The sequence below is a fragment of the Salmo salar genome, chromosome ssa14 (genome assembly GCF_905237065.1).
Source record: "Salmo salar chromosome ssa14, Ssal_v3.1, whole genome shotgun sequence".
Lineage (NCBI taxonomy): Eukaryota > Metazoa > Chordata > Actinopteri > Salmoniformes > Salmonidae > Salmo > Salmo salar.
This window is the reverse complement of record NC_059455.1, coordinates 44,569,022-44,589,113: the sequence shown is the minus strand read 5'-3', so window position 1 is coordinate 44,589,113 and position 20,092 is coordinate 44,569,022. Positions and strand designations below refer to the sequence as shown.

At 44.5% G+C, this 20,092-nt stretch overlaps 2 protein-coding genes across 4 annotated transcripts in view; one reads left to right on the top strand and one right to left on the bottom strand.

Annotated features, from left to right (window-relative positions):
• The first annotated feature begins 6,200 nt into the window (after positions 1 to 6,200).
• Positions 6,201 to 8,712, top strand: LOC106569606 (Krueppel-like factor 2). 2 transcript variants are annotated; one of them, XM_014141136.2, is made up of 3 exons: positions 6,201 to 6,433; positions 6,713 to 7,706; positions 7,875 to 8,712. In XM_014141136.2, the coding sequence occupies exons 2-3, from the start codon at positions 6,728 to 6,730 to the stop codon at positions 8,048 to 8,050; spliced, it is 1,155 nt and encodes a 384-aa protein (XP_013996611.1). In that variant the 5' UTR covers positions 6,201 to 6,433; positions 6,713 to 6,727; the 3' UTR covers positions 8,051 to 8,712. The 2 variants fall into 2 exon arrangements, with proteins under 2 accessions (XP_013996611.1, XP_013996610.1); XM_014141135.2 differs by having other exon boundaries at positions 6,205 to 6,586.
• A 1,629-nt stretch (positions 8,713 to 10,341) lies between these two features.
• LOC106569607 (epidermal growth factor receptor substrate 15-like 1) overlaps positions 10,342 to 20,092 on the bottom strand; it is a 74,309-nt gene continuing 64,558 nt past the window's right edge. Inside the window, exons 22-23 of one of the 2 annotated variants that reach the window (XM_014141137.2) lie at positions 13,005 to 13,021; positions 10,342 to 12,409 (exon numbers count right to left, since the gene is read on the bottom strand). The gene's annotated coding sequence lies outside the window, so the exon portion shown is untranslated. The remainder of the gene's footprint in view (positions 12,410 to 13,004; positions 13,022 to 20,092) is intronic. The other variant, XM_014141138.2, reaches the window with a different exon arrangement.

The following is a 20,092-nucleotide window of genomic DNA, read 5'->3' as shown; positions in this document are numbered from 1 at the left end:
TCTAATCCCAATTGAGATGTTGTGGCAGGACTTGAAATGAGCAGGTCATGCTTGAAAACCCATAAATGTCGTTCAGTTAAATCTGTTGTACATGGAAGAGTCTGCTAAAATTCCTCCACAGCGATGTGAGAGACTGATCAACAACTACAGGACGCATTTGGTTGCAGTCAGTACAGCTACAGTAAATTCCTCCACAGAGATGTGAGAGACTGATCAACAACTACAGGAAGCATTTGGTTGCAGTCAGTACAGCTACAGTAAATTCCTCCACAGCGATGTGAGAGACTGATCAACAACTACAGGAAGCATTTGGTTGCAGTCAGTACAGCTACAGTAAATTCCTCCACAGAGATGTGAGAGACTGATCAACAACTACAGGAAGCATTTGGTTGGAGTCAGTACAGCTACAGTACATTCCTCCACAGAGATGTGAGAGACTGATCAAGAACTACAGGAAGCATTTGGTTGGAGTCATTGCAACTAAAGGTACTGAGTGTAAGGGAGCAATTACTTTTTCACACAAGGGCATTGGGTGTTGCATAACTTTGTTTATGAAGTACATGAAATAAGTGTGTAATGGTTGTGTTACTTGTACACTCAGCTTCCCTTTATCTAATATAAGGTTTGGATTAAAGAACTGATAACATTCTGTATTGCATTCATATAAAAATAAATAATGATTTATAAAATGTTCCATGATGTCTATATTAAAGGGAACGTTGTTTAAATATAAGAGGTTTATTTCTCCACAACTTCTACTTAAAATATCAAAGGGTGTTCATTTTTCACACACAGCTGGCTGGAAGTAGCAGGTAGACAACATGAGGAATGTGTCAATCATCGGCTTGGAGATTTAACCTCTTCAGTATGATAAAAATGACAGACATGCTATCAATTTACCACACAGATAAGGAATGAGTTACAATGACTTTGACATTAAGGGTTGCCCTATTTCCCGGGGCGAGTGACCTGACAAGTCATGCTAGTTGAGCATGCTCTGTGGTTGCTCCATGGGCCAGGTGATTATTATTATTTTTTACTAATAACAACCAAAATGTAAAGAATTCCAGTAGTCTGGTCTTTCAGGTTCCTCCCCTGTGTGTAGGTGGAAATAACTCATTTAAAGTGTAGGGTGTGAACTAGAATGGCAGACCTATGTATTTCATCATTCTAGTACATAGTTGTGAAATAGTTTTTTTTGCATTGCCCAATAGTCACACTATTGTGTAAATCTTTAATTCAAGAAAAACCAGCTTTTTGGGCGTTGCTCATTCTGTGGTGTTCTTACTCATCAACAATGTCACTGTCACTCAAAATATAATTTCCAATTTTTGTTTATTTTCTGCAGACTTGTGCTCAAAGTAGGTTTTAAAGCTTAATAACTCCTACAGAGTCAAGCCAATCAAACTCGATTCACTCAAGTGGCCTTTAATTGTCTATGTGAATCCCCACCTCATCCGCATCCTCAACACATTTGATCTAGTAGCATGGTCCATGTAGTCATCCATTTACTAATGAATTATACCGCATCCATTTATTAATGAATTATACCTCTGCCCTTTACTAATGAATTATACCGCATCCATTTATTAATGAATTATACCTCATCCCTTTATTAATGAATTATACCTCATCCCTTTATTAATGAATTATACCTCATCCCTTTATTAATGAATTATAGCTCATTCCTTTATTAATGAATTATACCTCATCCCTTTACTAATGAATTATACCTCATCCCTTTACTAATGAATTATACTTCATCCCTTTATTAATGAATTATACCTCATCTCTTTACTAATGAATTATACCTCATCCCTTTATTAATGAATTATACCTCATCCCTTTATTAATGAATTATACCTCACCCTTTATTAATGAATTATACCTCATCCCTTTATTAATGAATTATACCTAATCCCCTAATTAATGAATTATACCTCATTCCTTTACTAATGAATTATACCTCATCCCTTTATTAATGAATTATACCTCATCCCTTTATTAACAAATTATACCTCAAAGATGCAACTAAAAAAATGAAGAAAACTGTCTAAAACAAGCTTCAGTGGAGAGGCACTGTAGAGGAAGCCTTTTGCTCCTTTTAGCATTTAGCATTTAATTCAAGTAAGTCAAGTATCACTCTGTCTGAACAAAGTTGAGTTCCTCACACTCTTGTTAGCTACAAGCAAACAGTTCAGAGTGTCACTTAGCTCAGAGAGCCGTTTGTCTCCCATTCAGAGAGCCGTTTGTCTCCCGTTCAGAGAGCCGTTTGTCTCCCGTTCAGAGAGCCGTTTGTCTCCCGTTCAGAGAGCCGTTTGTCTCCCGTTCAGAGAGCCGTTTGTCTCCCGTTCAGAGAGCCGTTTGTCTCCCGTTCAGAGAGCCATTTGTCCGTTCAGAGAGCCGTTTGTCTCCCGCTCAGAGAGCCGTTTGTCTCCCGTTCAGAGAGACGTTTGTCTCCCATCTCAAATGGTACTCTACTCCCTATTCCATTACTGTTGAAAAGAGCCCATACCGCTCTGGTCACAAGTAGTGCACTATGTAGGGAATAGGGTGGAATTTGCAACGGAGATGTCTGATTCACACTCTGAGAGAAGGTGGTCCGACAGCAGAACACTCTCATTGGTGGTTGGTCGGGAAGAAGTGGTGGTGTGAGAGTTAGGGCCACGGGTCAGGTGGTCACACACAAGCTCACACACGCACACGCACACACACACACACACACACACACACACACACACACACACACACACACACACACACACTTCCCCTTCCTTTCCAGGACTACTGGAACACTGTAGGATGACACATGTTCCACAGAACAGAACACAGACTCCAGCATAAAAAAAAAGTTTACTTTGACCTTCTGGCAAGCAGTAAAGCTGTTCAGAGAGATTGTATAATACCCGAGCACATTTTTATACATTATAATGTTTGAATTAATGATATAATGTAAATGTTATCAATGGATTTTTTGGTAGAATGAGTTCAATCCCAGATGGCAACCCTATCAGTTTAGGGAATTGGTAACATCAAAGCTTTACTTTATGTTGCTCTTATGCCTGTGTAGTAACATTGTAATAACAATATTATTATAAAGTATATTATTATTATTATAAAGTAATTAGAGATTGCAATGACAGTTAGCCCAAACATGTACAATCAATGCATAGGCCATGTGTCAGTTGGGCCTAACTGATTATTTCAGAGATAATATTATGATTATGTAATCATGTCCTTCACGAGGCAATAACATGAGCTAGATACTCATTTAGATTCTGCATTTTATTATCTACAATAACATGAGCTAGATACTAATTTAGATTCTGCATTTTATTTTCTACAATAACATGAGCTAGACACTAATTTAGATTCTGCATTTTATTTTCTACAATAACATGGAGTGTGTGTGTCACAATAACAAGATATCTGAGGTAAGAATGAGTGATAAGTATGGCTGTTGCAGTAGGATAACTCATTAGACTAGTCTATTGCTCTTAAAGCAGAATAGGCAAATATTTGTTTATTCTTGGTGTTAGACTTCTGGTTACAAAACACAGGGAAACAAAACAACTTACCTTGTAAGGTAAGGTAGGGTAGGGTAGGGTAGGGTAGGGTCGGGTAGGGTAGGGTCGGGTGGGGCAGGGTAGGGTATGGAGGGTAGAGTAGGGTCGGGTAGGGTAAGGTAGGGTGGGTAGGTAGGGTAGAGTAGGGTAGGGTAGGGTTCTGTAGGGTAGGGGGGGTAAGGTAGGGTGGGGTATAGTGGGGTAGGGTAGGGTGAGGTAGGGTAGAATTGGGTAGGGTAGGGTAGGGTAGGGTGGGGTAGAGTAGGGTAGGGTAGGGTAAGGTAGGGTAGGGTACGGTAGGCAGGGCAGGGTAGATAGGGTGGGTAGAGTGGGGTAGGGTAGGGTGAGGTAGGGTCGGGTTGGGTAAGGTAGGGTAAGGTCCGGTAGGGTATGGTAGGGTAGGGTAGGGTAGGTAGGGTAGGGTAAGGTAGGGTAGGGTAGGTAGGGTAGAGTAGGGTAGGGTAGGGTAGGGTAAGGTTGGGTGGGTAGAGTGGGGTAGGGTAGGGTAGGGTAGGGTAGGGTTGGGTAGGGTAGGGTAGGGTCAGGTAGGGTGGGTAGAGTGGGGTAGGGTAGGGTAGGGTAGGGTAGGGTTGGGTAGGGTAGGGTAGGGTAGGGTAAGGTAGGGTGGGGTAGAGTGGGGTAGGGTAGGGTAGGTTGAGTAGGGTAAGGTAGGGTGGGGTAAGGTAAGGTAAGGTAGGGTAGGTAGGGTAGAGTAGGGTAGTGTAGGGTACGGTACGGTAGGGTAGGGTAGGGTAAGGTAGGGTGGGGTAGAGTGGGGTAGGGTAGGGTAGGTAGGGTAGGGTAAGGTTGAGTAGGGTAAGGTAGGGTAAGGTAAGGTAAGGTAAGGTAAGGTAGGGTAGGGTAGGGTAAGGTAGGGTGGGGTAGAGTGGGGTAGGGTAGGGTAAGGTAGGGTAGGGTAAGGTTGAGTAGGGTAAGGTAGGATAAGGTAAGGTAAGGTAGGGTAAGGTAGGGTAGGGTAAGGTAGGGTGGGGTAGAGTGGGGTAGGGTAGGGTAAGGTAGGGTAGGGTAGGGTAAGGTAAGGTAAGGTAAGGTAAGGTAAGGTAAGGTAAGGTAAGGTAAGGTAGGGTAGGGTAGGGTAAGGTGAGGTAGGGTCAGGTAAGGTAGGGTAGGGTAGGGTCAGGTAAGGTAGGGTCAGGTAAGGCAAGGTAAGGTGGGGTAGGGTAGGGTGAGGTAAGGTAGGGTCAGATAAGGTAGGGTTAGGTAAGGTAGGGCAAACGTCATCAACCCCATCAACGTTCCGACCACTGATTCCAATCACTGTTTGTTATTTACACCTGAATAGGATCGCTCATAGGGGAGTTAAATCATGTTACCATCACGTGTCTAAAAACAGTTAAAATCTGTGAAAACAACTGTGAAAACAACTGTGAAAACATCTGTGAAAACAACTGTGAAAACAACTGTGAAAGCATCTGTGAAAACAACTGTGAAAACATCTGTGAAAACAACTGTGAAAACAACTGTGAAAGCATCTGTGAAAACAACTGTGAAAACATCTGTGAAAACAACTGTGAAAACAACTGTGAAAACAACTGTGAAAGCATCTGTGAAAATAACTGAAAACATCAGTGATAACAACTGTGAAAACAACTGTGAAAACAACTGTGAAAACAACTGTGAAAGCATCTGTGAAAACAACTGTGAAAACATCTGTGAAAACAACTGTGAAAACAACTGTGAAAACATCTGTGAAAACAACTGTGAAAACATCTGTGAAAACAACTGTGAAAACAACTGTGAAAGCATCTGTGAAAACAACTGAAAACATCAGTGATAACAACTGTGAAAACAACTGTGAAAACAACTGTGAAAATAACTGAAAACATCAGTGATAACAACTGTGAAAACATCAGTGATAACAACTGTGAAAACAACTGTGAAAACATCTGTGAAAACATCTGTGAAAACAACTGTGAAAACATCTGTGAAAACATCTGTGAAAACATCAGTGATAACAACTGTGAAAACAACTGTGAAAACATCTGTGAAAACATCTGTGAAAACAACTGTGAAAACAACTGTGAAAACATCAGTGATAACAACTGTGAAAACAACTGTGAAAACAGTTTCCAAGTGCCTGATATAGTTGCATTTAGACACGCATGCTGAGAGGGGACAATAGTCTTCTAGTACAAACCATAAGGGTTAAACAGGTTTAAATTAAATTAGCTCACATTGACTGAGCACGGAAACTTTCAATTGGCCTACAATACATTAGATGTAAAGATTTTTAACATGTAATAAGATATCTCATGTAGCATCGTTACATACATGTTCTGAATGTTTATCTCTAGGCTATCCCAAACCCTATTTTAAATATTTGTTTAATAGTAATTCAAGGTTCAGTGTAAATTGTGAGTTGAATTTAGATTTAAATTATTGACAAAGTACAACTAAACTGTAAGAAATTAAATGGGCTAAGTCAATCAAACATTTGGCCTGTTTTATTTTTCTCAGATGTAACTTCATTCCTTTGGCCACATTATGTATGTGTAATGATGACATATTGTATGTTTTTGACAAGTACGTGCCACGCTTGCACTCCCTCCGCCTCCAGGTGGGTTGGTCTATGAATCGCCCGCGTGGAGGGAGGTTCCCCAGCGCTTTATAGGCTCGGCTGAACGGCGGAGTGGAGAGAGACAGAGAGAGACAGAGCGGAGTAACTTAGCTCACCGGAGGACAGCTTTATATACCGGAGCTAAATTTATCATCATCCTGAACGTATTTCCTCGCTGGCGCACAATTGGTCCAGCTACTCGGCTACCATATTTATAAGCCTGGACGACCTACTGCTTGCTGGTGTCTTTCAAGCGCAACTTTGGAACAGTTAGATATTCTGGTGGAAGGTGAGCTCAAAAAGGCACTCAAAAAGGCACTCACTCACTGAATCAACTTTGACAAGAAACAAATACGCATTTATTGTGACTTAAATGGCTTTATCCGGTGTGATTCTGCCACCCATCTCGACATTCGCAAACCAAACCAAAAGTTTAGAAGATGTAAGTACAGACCTCAAACTTGTATGATCATGTGTGTGTTTCGGTGTCGCCTTCTGCTTGGAGATTCACCTCTGTGTATTGTGTCATATATCTAATGTCTTTTTCCCCCCCTATTGGTTGTTGCAGAGGTGGAAAAGCGACATGGACAAAACGATGTCTTCCAACTGCTCCATGCTTGATATGGTACAGAACATGGACTGTCGGAGCATCGAAAGGAAAGACGACGAAGATCTGAGTAACTACTTAGATTTGGATTTCATTCTGGCAAACACCACTGGATCAGACAGCATGCCTACCCCTGCGCTGGGAGCAGGTGTAGCGTTGTATAACATGCCCTCAGTGGATTATCCAGGCAACCTGTTCACCACCGGGAGCCCTATGCCGTCCTACCCGTCCAGCGAGCACAGCTCCCCGCCTCCCCCCTACAGCACCAGTCTGATGGCGGAGCTTCTCAGGTCCGAGGGAGAGAACAACTACGGAGTCGATATTACTCGTAATACCTATAGCGTCCAAGGACGGTTTTATGTCAACTCTGCACTTTTTCCCATCAGACAGGACATTATTGATAACATCAAAGTGGAGCCGTCCATGGACGGTTATGGACCCGTTATGAGCATGGGCCCCCAGAGCTGTCCAAAAATCAAGCAAGAGGGAAACGTGTCGTGCATGATGTCCTTTGAGCAGCCGAGAGTAGCCGTCTCTCCGCGTGCAGCCAGCAACATAACGCCACCGCTCAGCCCCAACGACCAGGGGAGCTCCGAGTGCCACCAGCAGGTACCGATGTGTCACTCCATGAGCTTCCCACAGAACTTCCACTCCTCGGCGACGTACACACACCAACGCCCCGGAGCGCCTCCAGCAGCACAGATGCAGCTTGGACCATACCAAGGCGCTCACCAGTTCGGCATGTACGAGGAGGGACTGAGCGTGCAGCCGAACACACAGAGGGTACTGCTGACGCCTCCGTCCTCTCCGCTGGAACTGCTGGAGACCAAGCCCAAGAGAGGTCGCCGCACCTGGCCGCGGAAGCGCACAGCTACGCACACCTGCACATTCGCTGGGTGCGGTAAGACTTACACCAAGAGTTCACATCTGAAGGCGCATCACAGAACGCACACTGGTAAGGAATATTATTGTTTTTTTGACGAATTACGCAACATTACGTCTAACATTGGGCATATATGCTATTACACAGCCGTATTCTTGGTGAATACATATAGTTGCTTGACTGTTGACGTTATCCCAACGGAAGCTTATGCTGACGTTTCTCTCTTCTTTGTCTCTGCAGGTGAAAAGCCATACCATTGCAGTTGGGACGGTTGCGGCTGGAAATTCGCTCGCTCCGACGAACTGACACGGCATTTCCGCAAACACACCGGTCACCGGCCCTTCCAGTGCCACCTGTGCGAGCGCGCATTCTCCCGGTCCGACCACCTTGCGCTTCACATGAAGCGACACATGTGAATGTGATGTACACGACTTGGACTGATGGTGGGTTATTATTAAGGGGTGACCTTCAGGCCTATTTTGTTTATCTGTCTTTTTCATATTTAAGATGTTTTACATGCCAACGTTTTTTGTTGTTGTTGTTTTTTTAAATATGTATATTGATAAATGTTTAGTGTGATTATTTTCTAGTAATGTAGCTGGTACTACCTTGGTTATTGTTATATTAAAGCTTTAGAAACGCTTGGTAGGGTGTTTGGTTGTATGTGGGGCTGGCCCTGTACTTATTCTCTTTCCTTGGAAAAACTGGAGTGCTGTGTTCAACACAAAAGTGCCTTTCTATTATTCTACCTGTAAGTGTCCACTGCAGAACTAGAAGGGCACCAAAATAAGACATGTTTACATAGTCTGCTATTAGTGAAATACGTTTTGTTATTGAAAACTGCCTCAATGATTTGAATGGCCCAAATACTGTAACTTACCTTAGCCTCAACTGTTTTCATGGAAATCTTTTGGATGAAATTGTGTGGTATGATTTGGGTGCAAAAAGATGGGTCCAGACTCATTGTACACTACCAGGGCTAGATGTCTTGTGTATCCTTATTTTTGACTGAAGTCTGTATTCATTTTATACTGTAAATGGTGTATTTATTGTAAATATTAAAATACATTGAAATATATTGATTTGTATTTCATTCTTGATTGATATCATGATGTGTGTAATGATGCATTTAGTCCGATAGTCAGCAGACATCATCCTTGTTTTGAGAAAGTTGTTCAGACGTTGTACTAGTTTAATAAACCACATCCAGCCCTGAATATGGCCTTTATATTTACACTGTAGATGGATGTAGTAGGACAGACCTAAGATCATACATTCACTCTATCACACAGTTCATTAGACTATAAGTGTATACACACTGCTACTCTATACACCTCTTCTCAACCTCAGACTTGGTTCAATTGAAAATATGTTTTCCAGCTGTTACTCTGACAAGGCCAGTATTTCTTTGTGGGTTCAGCCTATAAATACAAACAAATGTCCATAATTAGAGGCTGACTGGGCTGGGGAGATGTCTGGACGGGACAGGGGGGGGACACAGCAGTCCCAAATAGCACTGTCTTTATTCTCTTATTTAGAGGACTACTTTTGTTATTTTATGGAATATGGTTCCATATCTCTGATGGCTAAATTACACATGGACGTCAGAGGTCCTTACATTCAACCGAAATGATACACACTCCTTCAAAAACATATTACCTGAGCTGCTAACTGATCACGCCTCCCATTAGAAGTGACACTACTCTGTCGCTGAAAGAGACAGGCAAGACAGGTAGGAGCAGGCAGCTGCACTTGGTACCTCTCACTCAATATCTGCTACATTGCACTGACTATTGGTCCATTTGAGAGGATTTGGCCATTTGCAGAGGAAAAAGGTTAATCACAGATTTCAGTTCAATCTGCCAACAAGTAGAAGCCTGCCTAAAAATAACTAATTGAGTAGTGAAACGCAAATCTAACATTCTTTCACTTTTCTGTTCTTGTGAAAGTTATTTTTTACTGCAGAGTGAGGAAAGAGGGGAAAGAGAGGAAAGAGGGGAAAGAGAGGAAAGAGGGGAAAGAGGGGAAAGAGAGGAAAGAGGGGAAAGAGAGGAAAGAGAGGAAAGAGGGGAAAGAGGGGAAAGAGAGGAAAGAGGGGAAAGAGAGGAAAGAGGGGAAAGAGGGGAAAGAGAGGAAAGAGAGGAAAGAGGGGAAAGAGAGGAAAGAGAGGAAAGAGAGGAAAGAGGGGAAAGAGAGGAAAGAGGGGAAAGAGAGGAAAGAGAGGGAAAGAGAGGAAAGAGAGGAAAGAGAGGAAAGAGAGGAAAGAGGGGAAAGAGAGGAAAGAGTGAGAAAGAACAGGGAAAAGGGGGAGAAGAGAGAGGGAAAGAGGAGAGGGAGAAAGGAGGGCGAGAGACAGAGAGGGGGAAAGAAAGGAGAGAGGAAGAGAGGGGGAAAGAGGAGAGGAAAAGAGGGAAAGAGGAGAGAAGGAAAGAGGAGAAAAGAGAGAGGGCAAGGGGAGAGAGGGAGAGGAGAAAAGAGGAGAGGGGAGAGATGAGAAAAGAGGAGAGAGGAGAAGAGAGGGAGAGAGGAGAAAAGAGGAGAGAGGGCAAGGGGAGAGATGAGCGAGGGAGAGAGGAGAAAGAGGAGAGAGGAGAAAGAGGAGAGAAGAGAAAGAGGAGAGAGGAGACAGGGAGAGAGCAGAAAAGAGGGAAAGAGGAGAAGAGAGGTAGAGAGTGTATCTCTTTGAAACAAGACACCAACCACTTCCTGGAATGTTACATGACGTTTTATTTATATTCAAAGATATACACAGGATTACAATTATTTCAACCTTGAAGGAATATTTATAATCATATATACCGTTACACATGAAATGAGCCATTTTGGTTGTGGATAAGTAAGACAGACATCACTTCTTAATGCATCTCAGTGTGACCAATACAACACTGGAGAATGAGCTGCAGCACAGAGTTCCTTGAATATACACACAGACACTGTGTCTGTAGCCCAAATGCCACCCTATTCCCTATATAGTGCACTACTTTTAACAAGGGGCCCCCATAGGAAATAGGGTGGAAATTGAGACAACCAAAGGAGGTCATAAACACACATTGTACGTGCCAAACAAGCCCTATCATCAGTGAAATACAAGCCATTAGGACAGCACATCCTTGCGGCAGGTAGTGGCCAGGACCAAACTGAGTTATTATTGACTGTGGTGCTTATGAGTGTAACAAGAAATTGTCTTCTGAAAATGAATTAAATATAAAAGAAAGGTAGTAATTCTAATGCCCTAGTTGAATAAATCAATAACAGATGAAACACTTCAAAGTCAACCCACTGAATTCATTATAGAGTTTAGCATTAAGAGATTACAACAAAAATACAATCTAAATGTTGACAGTGAGAGGTGAAAGGTCAACCCCCCCATATCCTTTAAGGCAGGAGAGTTTTTGAACTTGTCATTCTTCTGTTGGGGTGGAAGGCAATAAAAAGTAGAGAACCCCGAGACAAGAAAATAACAAAGAATATCTGTATTTCCATAATCTAAACATTTCCTTACCAAAAGGAGATTTTCACCAGAAATTAGGAACACAAGCACACTCACTGACAGAGAAAGAGTATGCTATAACTTTAGACTTTTAGCATGAATGTTTTTAAGCAGTTATTTAAGGGTATATTATACAGTTATAACAGTGCATGTACAGATACTTCATAAACCACAAGTGCATGATTTTTCCCTATATAAATAATACAAATTAAATAAAAATGTTAAAATCTTGGCTATTTCCTCACAACAAATGATGAAGCAAAATAAAGTTAAGCACCCAGAGTCTCCCCATAGAAGAACTACGAGGTCTACTAGAGTCAGAACGACCCTTGACCTTAGCCAAGTCAGAGTTAAGTCACTCTTGATTTAGGCTGTCAGTCAGTCAGGTCGGGCTAAAAAAAAGGAGCTGAGCTGTAGCTGATTTTAGTTGTGATGCAGCTAACTAGAATTAACCATTGAGGCTGACGATGACAAAGAGGTTAAAGAGAGGCTTTGGTAGGTTAGTGTTGATAAAGTCTGGCTTCAGTGGAACTGGATCGGTAGAGGGGCTGCTATCCCATCCTCAAATCCTAGGCCCAATCCCAAATCGACCCCTAAACCCTACACCATATGCACTTGTAGAGATCGGAGAGGATTTGATTGGTATAAGCAATATAGTGAAACTTCCACCTAGCCTATCAGAGAGCACGCTGGAGCTATAGCCAGATTACTTACACCTGTCAAATCCTCTCAGATTAGCATAGGGCGCAGGGTTTAGGGGCCAATTTGGGCACAGGGGTTAGGAGATGATTGGGCCACAGTCTAGAGGGGCTGTTGTCAGAACGTCACAGAGCTGCAGCGGGAGGCTGTTGTCAGGGTGAAGTTGTAGTTGTTGTTAGGGTGTACTCTGGTTTATATTGGGGGGTGTACAAGCATTGTAGTCAAGTCTGAAGACACACTGTCCTCAGGCTCTAGTCAGACGGTAGTATTTAGGCTGTTGAGGAACTACTGCTCCTGGTGAAGCTGTATGTTGTGCTGTACTGTATGATATCAGTTAGTTGCATTGTTTTACTCAGCTTGTAACAGGACTGTGGCCAGGAGGTGAGTGTTGTTGTGAGTGTCTAACAGGACTGTGGTTATTGAAGTGAGTCTAATAGGGTTTTTAATAGGGTTTTCATCCTTGCTGAGGGCGATGGCCAGGTCTGGGTCCTTCTGTTCCTGTGGGTGGAGTCTCCTCAGTCTCTCCTGTTCCTGTGGGCGGAGTCTCCCTCTTTGCCCACGCCAGCTGCTCTGACTCACTTCCTGACTACAGGAAGGTAGGGGGAAAAGTTACACACTGGATACAAGGGGAGAGATGCCCATAGACACCTGAAGCCCACGTGTCAAAGGGTCTCATAATCAACTTTTACATTTGGAGACAATAGTGAGCGATAAAAACATTTGAGATCAAATGATGGTTTTTGAACTGAGAAGTTGAATTTCAGTAAATATGAACAAAAAAATTAAACAGTGAGTTCCAACTGTGGTAAAACCAGCTCATGATGATTTATTTAATTAATGCTGATTGATAAAATATTGAATTCTTCAAATCGGTGCCAAAAAAAAAGAGAAAAAAAGTTATACATTTTGAGGATTTCTGGTGCTACCAACTGTAACGTACCTCCATTTTCTACTCAGTGTGTAAAGCCACCTTTGTTGAAGATGTCAATAGTGATCACCAATCAGAGTGCTCATCAATTCAGGATGTCAATAGTGATCACCAATCAGAGTGCTCATCCATTCAGGATGTCAATAGTGATCACCAATCAGAGTGCTCATCCATTTAGAGAGTGGAATTTAGAAAGGTTCTTTGTATGCAAAGAATTCAATTTGGTCATCACACCCTTCTCTAGTAAACTTACCTTGACACTTTCCAGTCCTGGGAGAAAAACACATTACAATACAATGCTAAACATACAAATTATTAAAAATAATAACAGGCACCAACACAAATAACGCAGGGCAGATCACACACACGTACACACACCACACACACACACACACACACACACACACACACACACACACACACACACACACACACACACACACACACACACACACCACGTTGGCACCAGGACCTAGGTAAACAATATCACCAACAACAAAAAAATGTGCAACAAGAAGAAACGCAAAAGAAAATGCAAAGCATCAGATGTACCAGACAGTGTGGAGACGAAAAACAGAGATTCTGACAAGACTACTTACTGTACGTCTTGACAGAGAGTCACACGGTACGACGTACAAGCAGAGCACCGACTGAGGGAGCGAAAGCCACCGCAGAACTATTACAGAATAGATGATTGCCATTGGTGTTGAACTATGAACAATCAACTGTGTTCTAGACACGTTTTTCATTTTATTTTTACGTTTGTTTAGCCAGATGTCAGAGACGTCGCAGGAACAGTTAGCAACCAGCCTCCTATTACACGACAACGCAATAGGGGAGAGACTAGCAGGGTTGGGGTCAATTCCAATTCAATTCCAGTCGATTCAGAAAGTAAAACAACTTCCAAATCCTAAACTTTCCACATTGAAAAGTATTGATGAGAATTGGAATTTCAAAGTGTCCTTCAGTGAATTATCTGGAATTTGAGCCTAAACCTGGAGACCGGCGACTAGAGGAAGAACAGGAACTGATGTCTGCTGAGCTTTCTCAAGAGGTTTGCTCGTCAACACCAGGGTACAGGTGATCCCATTGTTACATTCATATCATCTATTGGACGGTGAATGGTTGCATAGCAACAGCTACTCCAGCTCCAGGTGCTGAATGATTTGCAGAAAAAAAAATAAACTTGTATTCTGCTCTAGATGTTCTGAGATGACCACTACAAGCAGGAAGCAGAAAGCAACAGCGGCAGAGACTGGACAGTAGGAAGAACCATTGAGCTCAAACTTACAGAACAAAACCCTCTAGAAGTAGCTTTGCTGGAGAGGAAGGAAGAGTAAAACGATCTTTTCTGCTGCCAAGTGAATCTCCAAAGGTGTTTTGAATCTCCAAAGGGTCCCTTGCTTTTATCAAAGCATTAGCACCATCACCACCCAACCCAAGTCATGAGAGATAACTCTTGACAGGTTTGAAGAAGTCAAAGCAATACAGGAATGTTGCTGTACAGTGTACAGATCCTACAGATCCTACATACAGGAATGTTGCTGTACAGTGTACAGATCCTACAGATCCTACATACAGGAATGTTGCTGTACAGTGTACAGATCCTACATACAGGAATGTTGCTGTACAGTGTACAGATCCTACATACAGGAATGTTGCTGTACAGTGTACAGATCCTACATACAGGAATGTTGCTGTACAGTGTACAGATCCTACATACAGGAATGTTGCTGTACAGTGTACAGATCCTACATACAGGAATGTTGCTGTACAGTGTACAGATCCTACATACAGGAATGTTGCTGTACAGTGTACAGATCCTACATACAGGAATGTTGCTGTACAGTGTACAGATCCTACATACAGGAATGTTGCTGTACAGTGTACAGATCCTACATACAGGAATGTTGCTGTACAGTGTACAGATCCTACATACAGGAATGTTGCTGTACAGTGTACAGATCCTACATACAGGAATGTTGCTGTACAGTGTACAGATCGTACATACAGGAATGTTGCTGTACAGTGTACAGATCCTACATACAGGAATGTTGCTGTACAGTGTACAGATCCTACATACAGGAATGTTGCTGTACAGTGTACAGATCCTACATACAGGAATGTTGCTGTACAGTGCATCTACAGCGCTGTAAACAAATAAACAAATATTTGCCCCCTTTCTGATTTTCTATATTTTTTGCATATTTAGACAAAGGGAATCTGAGTTTACAAATACAAAAAAAAACCAGATACTTATTTTATTTATTTAATTAACAAAGTTATACAACACCCAGTTCTGCATGGAAGAGTTCATGAGAAAAAGTTGTGACTGATCAACAGGAAGCGTTTGGTTTGAATCGTTGCAGCTGAAGGTGGCACAACCAGTTATTGAGTGAAAGGGGACAATTACTTTTTCACACGGGGGCATTGTGTGTTGCATAACATTGTTTATGAAATAAGTGTGTAATGGTCGTGTTATTTGTTCACTCGGGTTCCTTTTATCTAATATTAGGTTTTGGTTGAAGATCTGATTAACATTCAGTTTATAAAAAAATATTTTTTCACAGCACTGTGTTTGTAGAATATGTTTAAAGATTACAGTACTTGAATGACATAACATTCTCACATTAGTTCCAGGCTACCGTTAAACATTTTGTGACAATAATGTATTTGTTACAAGCACTAAACAAATAATATTTGGTGGAACTTAATTGATTGATGATTGACTGACGTAACAAAATTAAATTGTGTCTCGTTATATACAGAAACCCCGGCATCAAAAAGTGTGTAGATGAAAATGTCCCAACTACATTGAGCCACATTAGGAGAAGTACGTGTTGCAGGGCATTATGAAAGTAGTAGAAGGAAGCCTAGAGCTGCCTGAGTGAGAGCCTGGCTCTGAGACACAGTGTGTGTGTGTGTGTGTGTGTGTGTGTGTGTGTGTGTGTGTGTGTGTGTGTGTGTGTGTGTGTGTGTGTGTGTGTGTTTGTGAGTGAGAGATTGAGACACTGGTACTAGGGCAGTAGGCATTGTGGGAGGAGTACTGGTTACATAAGGTGTTAACCACAAAGTAGCGAGGAAACATACTGAGGATCTGCCCCCCGTATGTCTCAAATGGCACCCTACTCCCTATAAAGTGCACTACGTAGGGAATAGGGTGGTGCCATTTTGGACACCGACTGACTCCAAAAAAACTGTAGAGAAAACACCATCACTTTCTCTGTGCCTTGTATCAGCAGGGCTGTAGAGAAAACACCATCACTTTCTCTGTGCCTTGTATCAGCAGGGCTGTAGAGAAAACACCATCACTTTCTCTGTGCCTTGTATCAGCAGGGCTGTAGAGAAAACACCACCACTTTCTCTGTGCCTTGTATCAGCAGGGCTGTAGAGAGAACAGCATCACTTTCTCTGTGCCTTGTATCAGCAGGGCTGTAGAGAAAACACCATCACTTTCTCTGTGCCTTGTATCAGCAGGGCTGTAGAGAAAACACCATCACTTTCTCTGTGCCTTGTATCAGCAGGGCTGTAGAGAAAACACCATCACTTTCTCTGTGCCTTGTATCAGCAGGGCTGTAGAGAAAACACCATCACTTTCTCTCAGTACTGACAGTAGCAGCAATACACCCTATAGTTGTCTACAGTTGAATTACTATACACATCTAACACAACGACAGAGATCATCCATCCACTGTTTTCTCTCATTTAAAACGACCTTGAAAATGTACAAAATAACGTATGTCTGGAAAACGGAAGGATGTCCATTAATTGTGCAAATAAAAACAGCTTCATTGTCCAACCTAGTATTTGTGTGTTTGTATTGATCAGACTGGGTTTCTCTCTCTTCCCTCAGTCCTGACATACACCACTTAACACTTGATCACTAACGACATCAACAGACGGAGCCTTGACTGAACATCAGATAAATACTGAAGCTGAACATTGCTGTCAGTCAGAATTGTGGCCTTAGAAAGAAACCTAGAAAACCATCAGACTACCATCATGCTAGCTACTGTGTTAAACAACGACACTGTTGCAGTGGGCTTTTGTAGTCAGCTTTTCTATGCATCAAGCCCTATAAAGTGTGTTGATACCCATGTGAAATACATGGGTACAATTTTAGATTGATAGAAATCAATTTGGAACACGCTGAACAGCTGAAGGAACAGCTGGGTGACCGAAGGAGCACCTGTAAAGACTAGCTACAATCCACCCCCTCCTCTCAGAGATAAGAGGCTGAATAGTTGACTCACCACCACTGGTCTGTCGTCCTCACTCGCTTCAAGATGGCCACCATTGTTCCTGTGTCCAGGACAAGCTAAGGTAACTGAACTGTCTATCCGCCCAGTAGCACACGAGTACTCACTTCTGTCATGATCAAGTGCTTTGAAAGGCTCGTCAAGGACCACATCAGCTCCACCGTACCCAACACCCTAGACCCACAACAATTTTGTATACCGCCCCAACAGATCCACGGGCGACGCAATCGCCGTTGCACTGCACAACACCCTATCCCACCTGGACAACAGGACTACCTACGTGAGAATGCTGTTCATCGACTATAGCTCAGCTTTTAACACCATAGTACCCTCCAAGCTCGTCACTAAGCTCAGGGTTCTGAACTCCTCTCTGTGCAACTGGGTCATGGACTTCCTGACGGGCCGACCCCAAGCAGTGAAGGTAGGCAACACCTCCGCCACGCTGATCCTCAACACTGGGGCCCCACAGGGGTACGTGCTCAGCCCCCTCCTGTACTTCCTGTTCACCCATGACGGCGTGGTCACGCATGACTCCAACTCAATCATCAAGTTTGCTGACGACGCTACAGTGGTAGGCCTAATTACCAAGAACGACGAGACAGCCTACAGGGAGGAGGTGAGAGACCTGGTGGAGTGGTGCCAGGAAAATAACCTGTCCCTCAACGTCAACAAAACAAAGGAGCCGATGGTGGACTACAGGAGACAGAAGAGGGAGCACGCCCCCATCCTCATCGAAGGGGCACTAGTGGATAGGGTCAAAAGCGTCAAGTTCCTTGGCATACACATAACTGAGGACCTGACATCAAACAGCGCCTCAACCTCAGGCGGCTGAAGAAATTTGGCATGGCCCCTAAGACCCTCACAAACCTCTACAGATGCACCACCGAGAGCATTCTGTCGGGTATGCATCACCGCCTGGTACGCCAACTGCACTGCCCTCAACCACAAGGCACACCAGAGGTGATACGGTCAGACCAACACATCATCGGGGCACGCTGCCTGCCCTCCAGGACATTTACAGCACTCTGTGTCAAAGGAAGGCCAAGAAGATCATTAAGTACCTCAGTCACCCGAGCCAAGGAGTGTTTACTCGGCTACTTAATCGGTGTTATTTGGGTTTTTAATTGGATTCGCTGTACTTTTTTAAACATTTTAATTATTTGTGTACTTGTTTGACATTTTACTGAGCGAGAGGTATGAGATAGCGAAAGGCATGAGAGACAGAGAGAGAGGTGAGATAGACCAGAACGAGATGTGCAAGAGAGCGAGAGGCTAGAGGAGAGAGAGGCCAGAGACAGAGAGAGGCGAGAGAGATGAGAGAGAGACAGAGCGAGAGGCGAGAGAGAGAGAGGGAGAGGCGAGAGAGACAGAGCGAGAGGCGAGAGAGACAGAGCGAGAGGCGAGAGAGACAAGCGAGAGCGAGAGAACAGAGCGAGACGCGAGAGAGACAAGCGAGAGCGAGAAGCGAGAGAGACAGAGCGAAGAGACAAACCCGAGAGAGACAAGCGAGAGAGACAGAGCGAGAGAGACAGAGCGAGAGAGACAGAGCGAGAGAGACAGAGCGAGAGAGACAGAGCGAGAGAGACAGAGCGAGAGGCGAGAGAGACAGAGCGAGAGGCGAGAGAGACAGAGGGAGGCGAGAGAGACAGAGGGAGGCGAGAGAGACAGAGGGAGGCGAGAGAGACAGAGGGAGGCGAGAGAGACAGAGCGAGAGGCGAGAGAGACAGAGCGAGAGGCGAGAGAGACAGAGGGAGGCGAGAGAGACAGAGGGAGGCGAGAGAGACAGAGCGAGAGGCGAGAGAGACAGAGCGAGAGGCGAGAGAGACACAGGGAGGCGAGAGAGACAGAGGGAGGCGAGAGAGACAGAGGGAGGCGAGAGAGACAGAGGGAGGCGAGAGAGACAGAGGGAGGCGAGAGAGACAGAGGGAGGCGAGAGAGACAGAGAGAGGCGAGAGAGACAGAGGGAGGCGAGAGAGACAGAGAGAGGCGAGAGAGACAGAGCGAGAGGCGAGAGAGACAGAGCGAGAGGCGAGAGAGACAGAGCGACAGAGCGAGAGGCGAGAGAGACAGAGCGAGAGGCGAGAGAGACAGAGGGAGGCGAGAGAGACAGAGGGAGGCGAGAGAGACAGAGGGAGGCGAGAGAGACAGAGCGAGAGGCGAGAGAGACAGAGCGAGAGGCGAGAGAGACAGAGGGAGGCGAGAGAGACAGAGGGAGGCGAGAGAGAGAGAGAGAGAGGCGAGAGAGACAGAGGGAGGCGAGAGAGACAGAGGGAGGCGAGAGAGACAGAGGGAGGCGAGAGAGACAGAGCGAGGCGAGAGAGACAGAGGGAGGCGAGAGAGACAGAGGGAGGCGAGAGAGACAGAGGGAGGCGAGAGAGACAGAGGGAGGCGAGAGAGACAGAGAGAGGCGAGAGAGACAGAGAGAGAGGCGAGAGAGACAGAGCGAGAGGCGAGAGAGACAGAGCGAGAGGCGAGAGAGACAGAGCGAGAGCGAGCGAGAGAGACAGAGCGAGGCGAGAGAGACAGAGCGAGGCGAGAGAGACAGAGAGCGAAGAGACAGAAGCGAGAGACAGAGAGAGGCGAGAGAGACAGAGAGAGGCGAGAGAGACAGAGCGAGAGAGCGAGAGAGACAGAGCGAGAGGCGAGAGAGACAGAGCGAGAGGCGAGAGACAGAGAGAGAGGCGAGAGAGACAGAGCGAGAGGCGAGAGAGACAGAGCGAGAGGCGAGAGAGACAGAGCGAGAGGCGAGAGAGACAGAGCGAGAGGCGAGAGAGACAGAGCGAGAGGCGAGAGAGACAGAGCGAGAGAGACAGAGAGAGGCGAGAGAGACAGAGAGAGACAGAGAGAGGCGAGAGAGGCGAGAGAGACAGAGAGAGGCGAGAGAGACAGAGAGAGGCGAGAGAGACAGAGAGAGGCGAGAGAGAGAGAGAGGCGAGAGAGACAGAGAGAGGCGAGAGAGACAGAGAGAGGCGAGAGAGACAGAGGGAGGCGAGAGAGACAGAGGGAGGCGAGAGAGACAGAGAGAGGCGAGAGAGACAGAGAGAGGCGAGAGAGACAGAGCGAGAGGCGAGAGAGACAGAGC

Bases quoted from the DNA above. Each gene is read 5' to 3' on its own strand.
- LOC106569606 (XM_014141135.2), top strand. From the start codon at position 6,518: ATGGCTTTATCCGGTGTGATTCTGCCACCCATCTCGACATTCGCAAAC. The intron at 6,587-6,712 runs GTAAGTACAGAC...TGGTTGTTGCAG, and splicing joins AAACCAAAAGTTTAGAAGAT to AGGTGGAAAAGCGACATGGA. The intron at 7,707-7,874 runs GTAAGGAATATT...TTGTCTCTGCAG, and splicing joins GCATCACAGAACGCACACTG to GTGAAAAGCCATACCATTGC.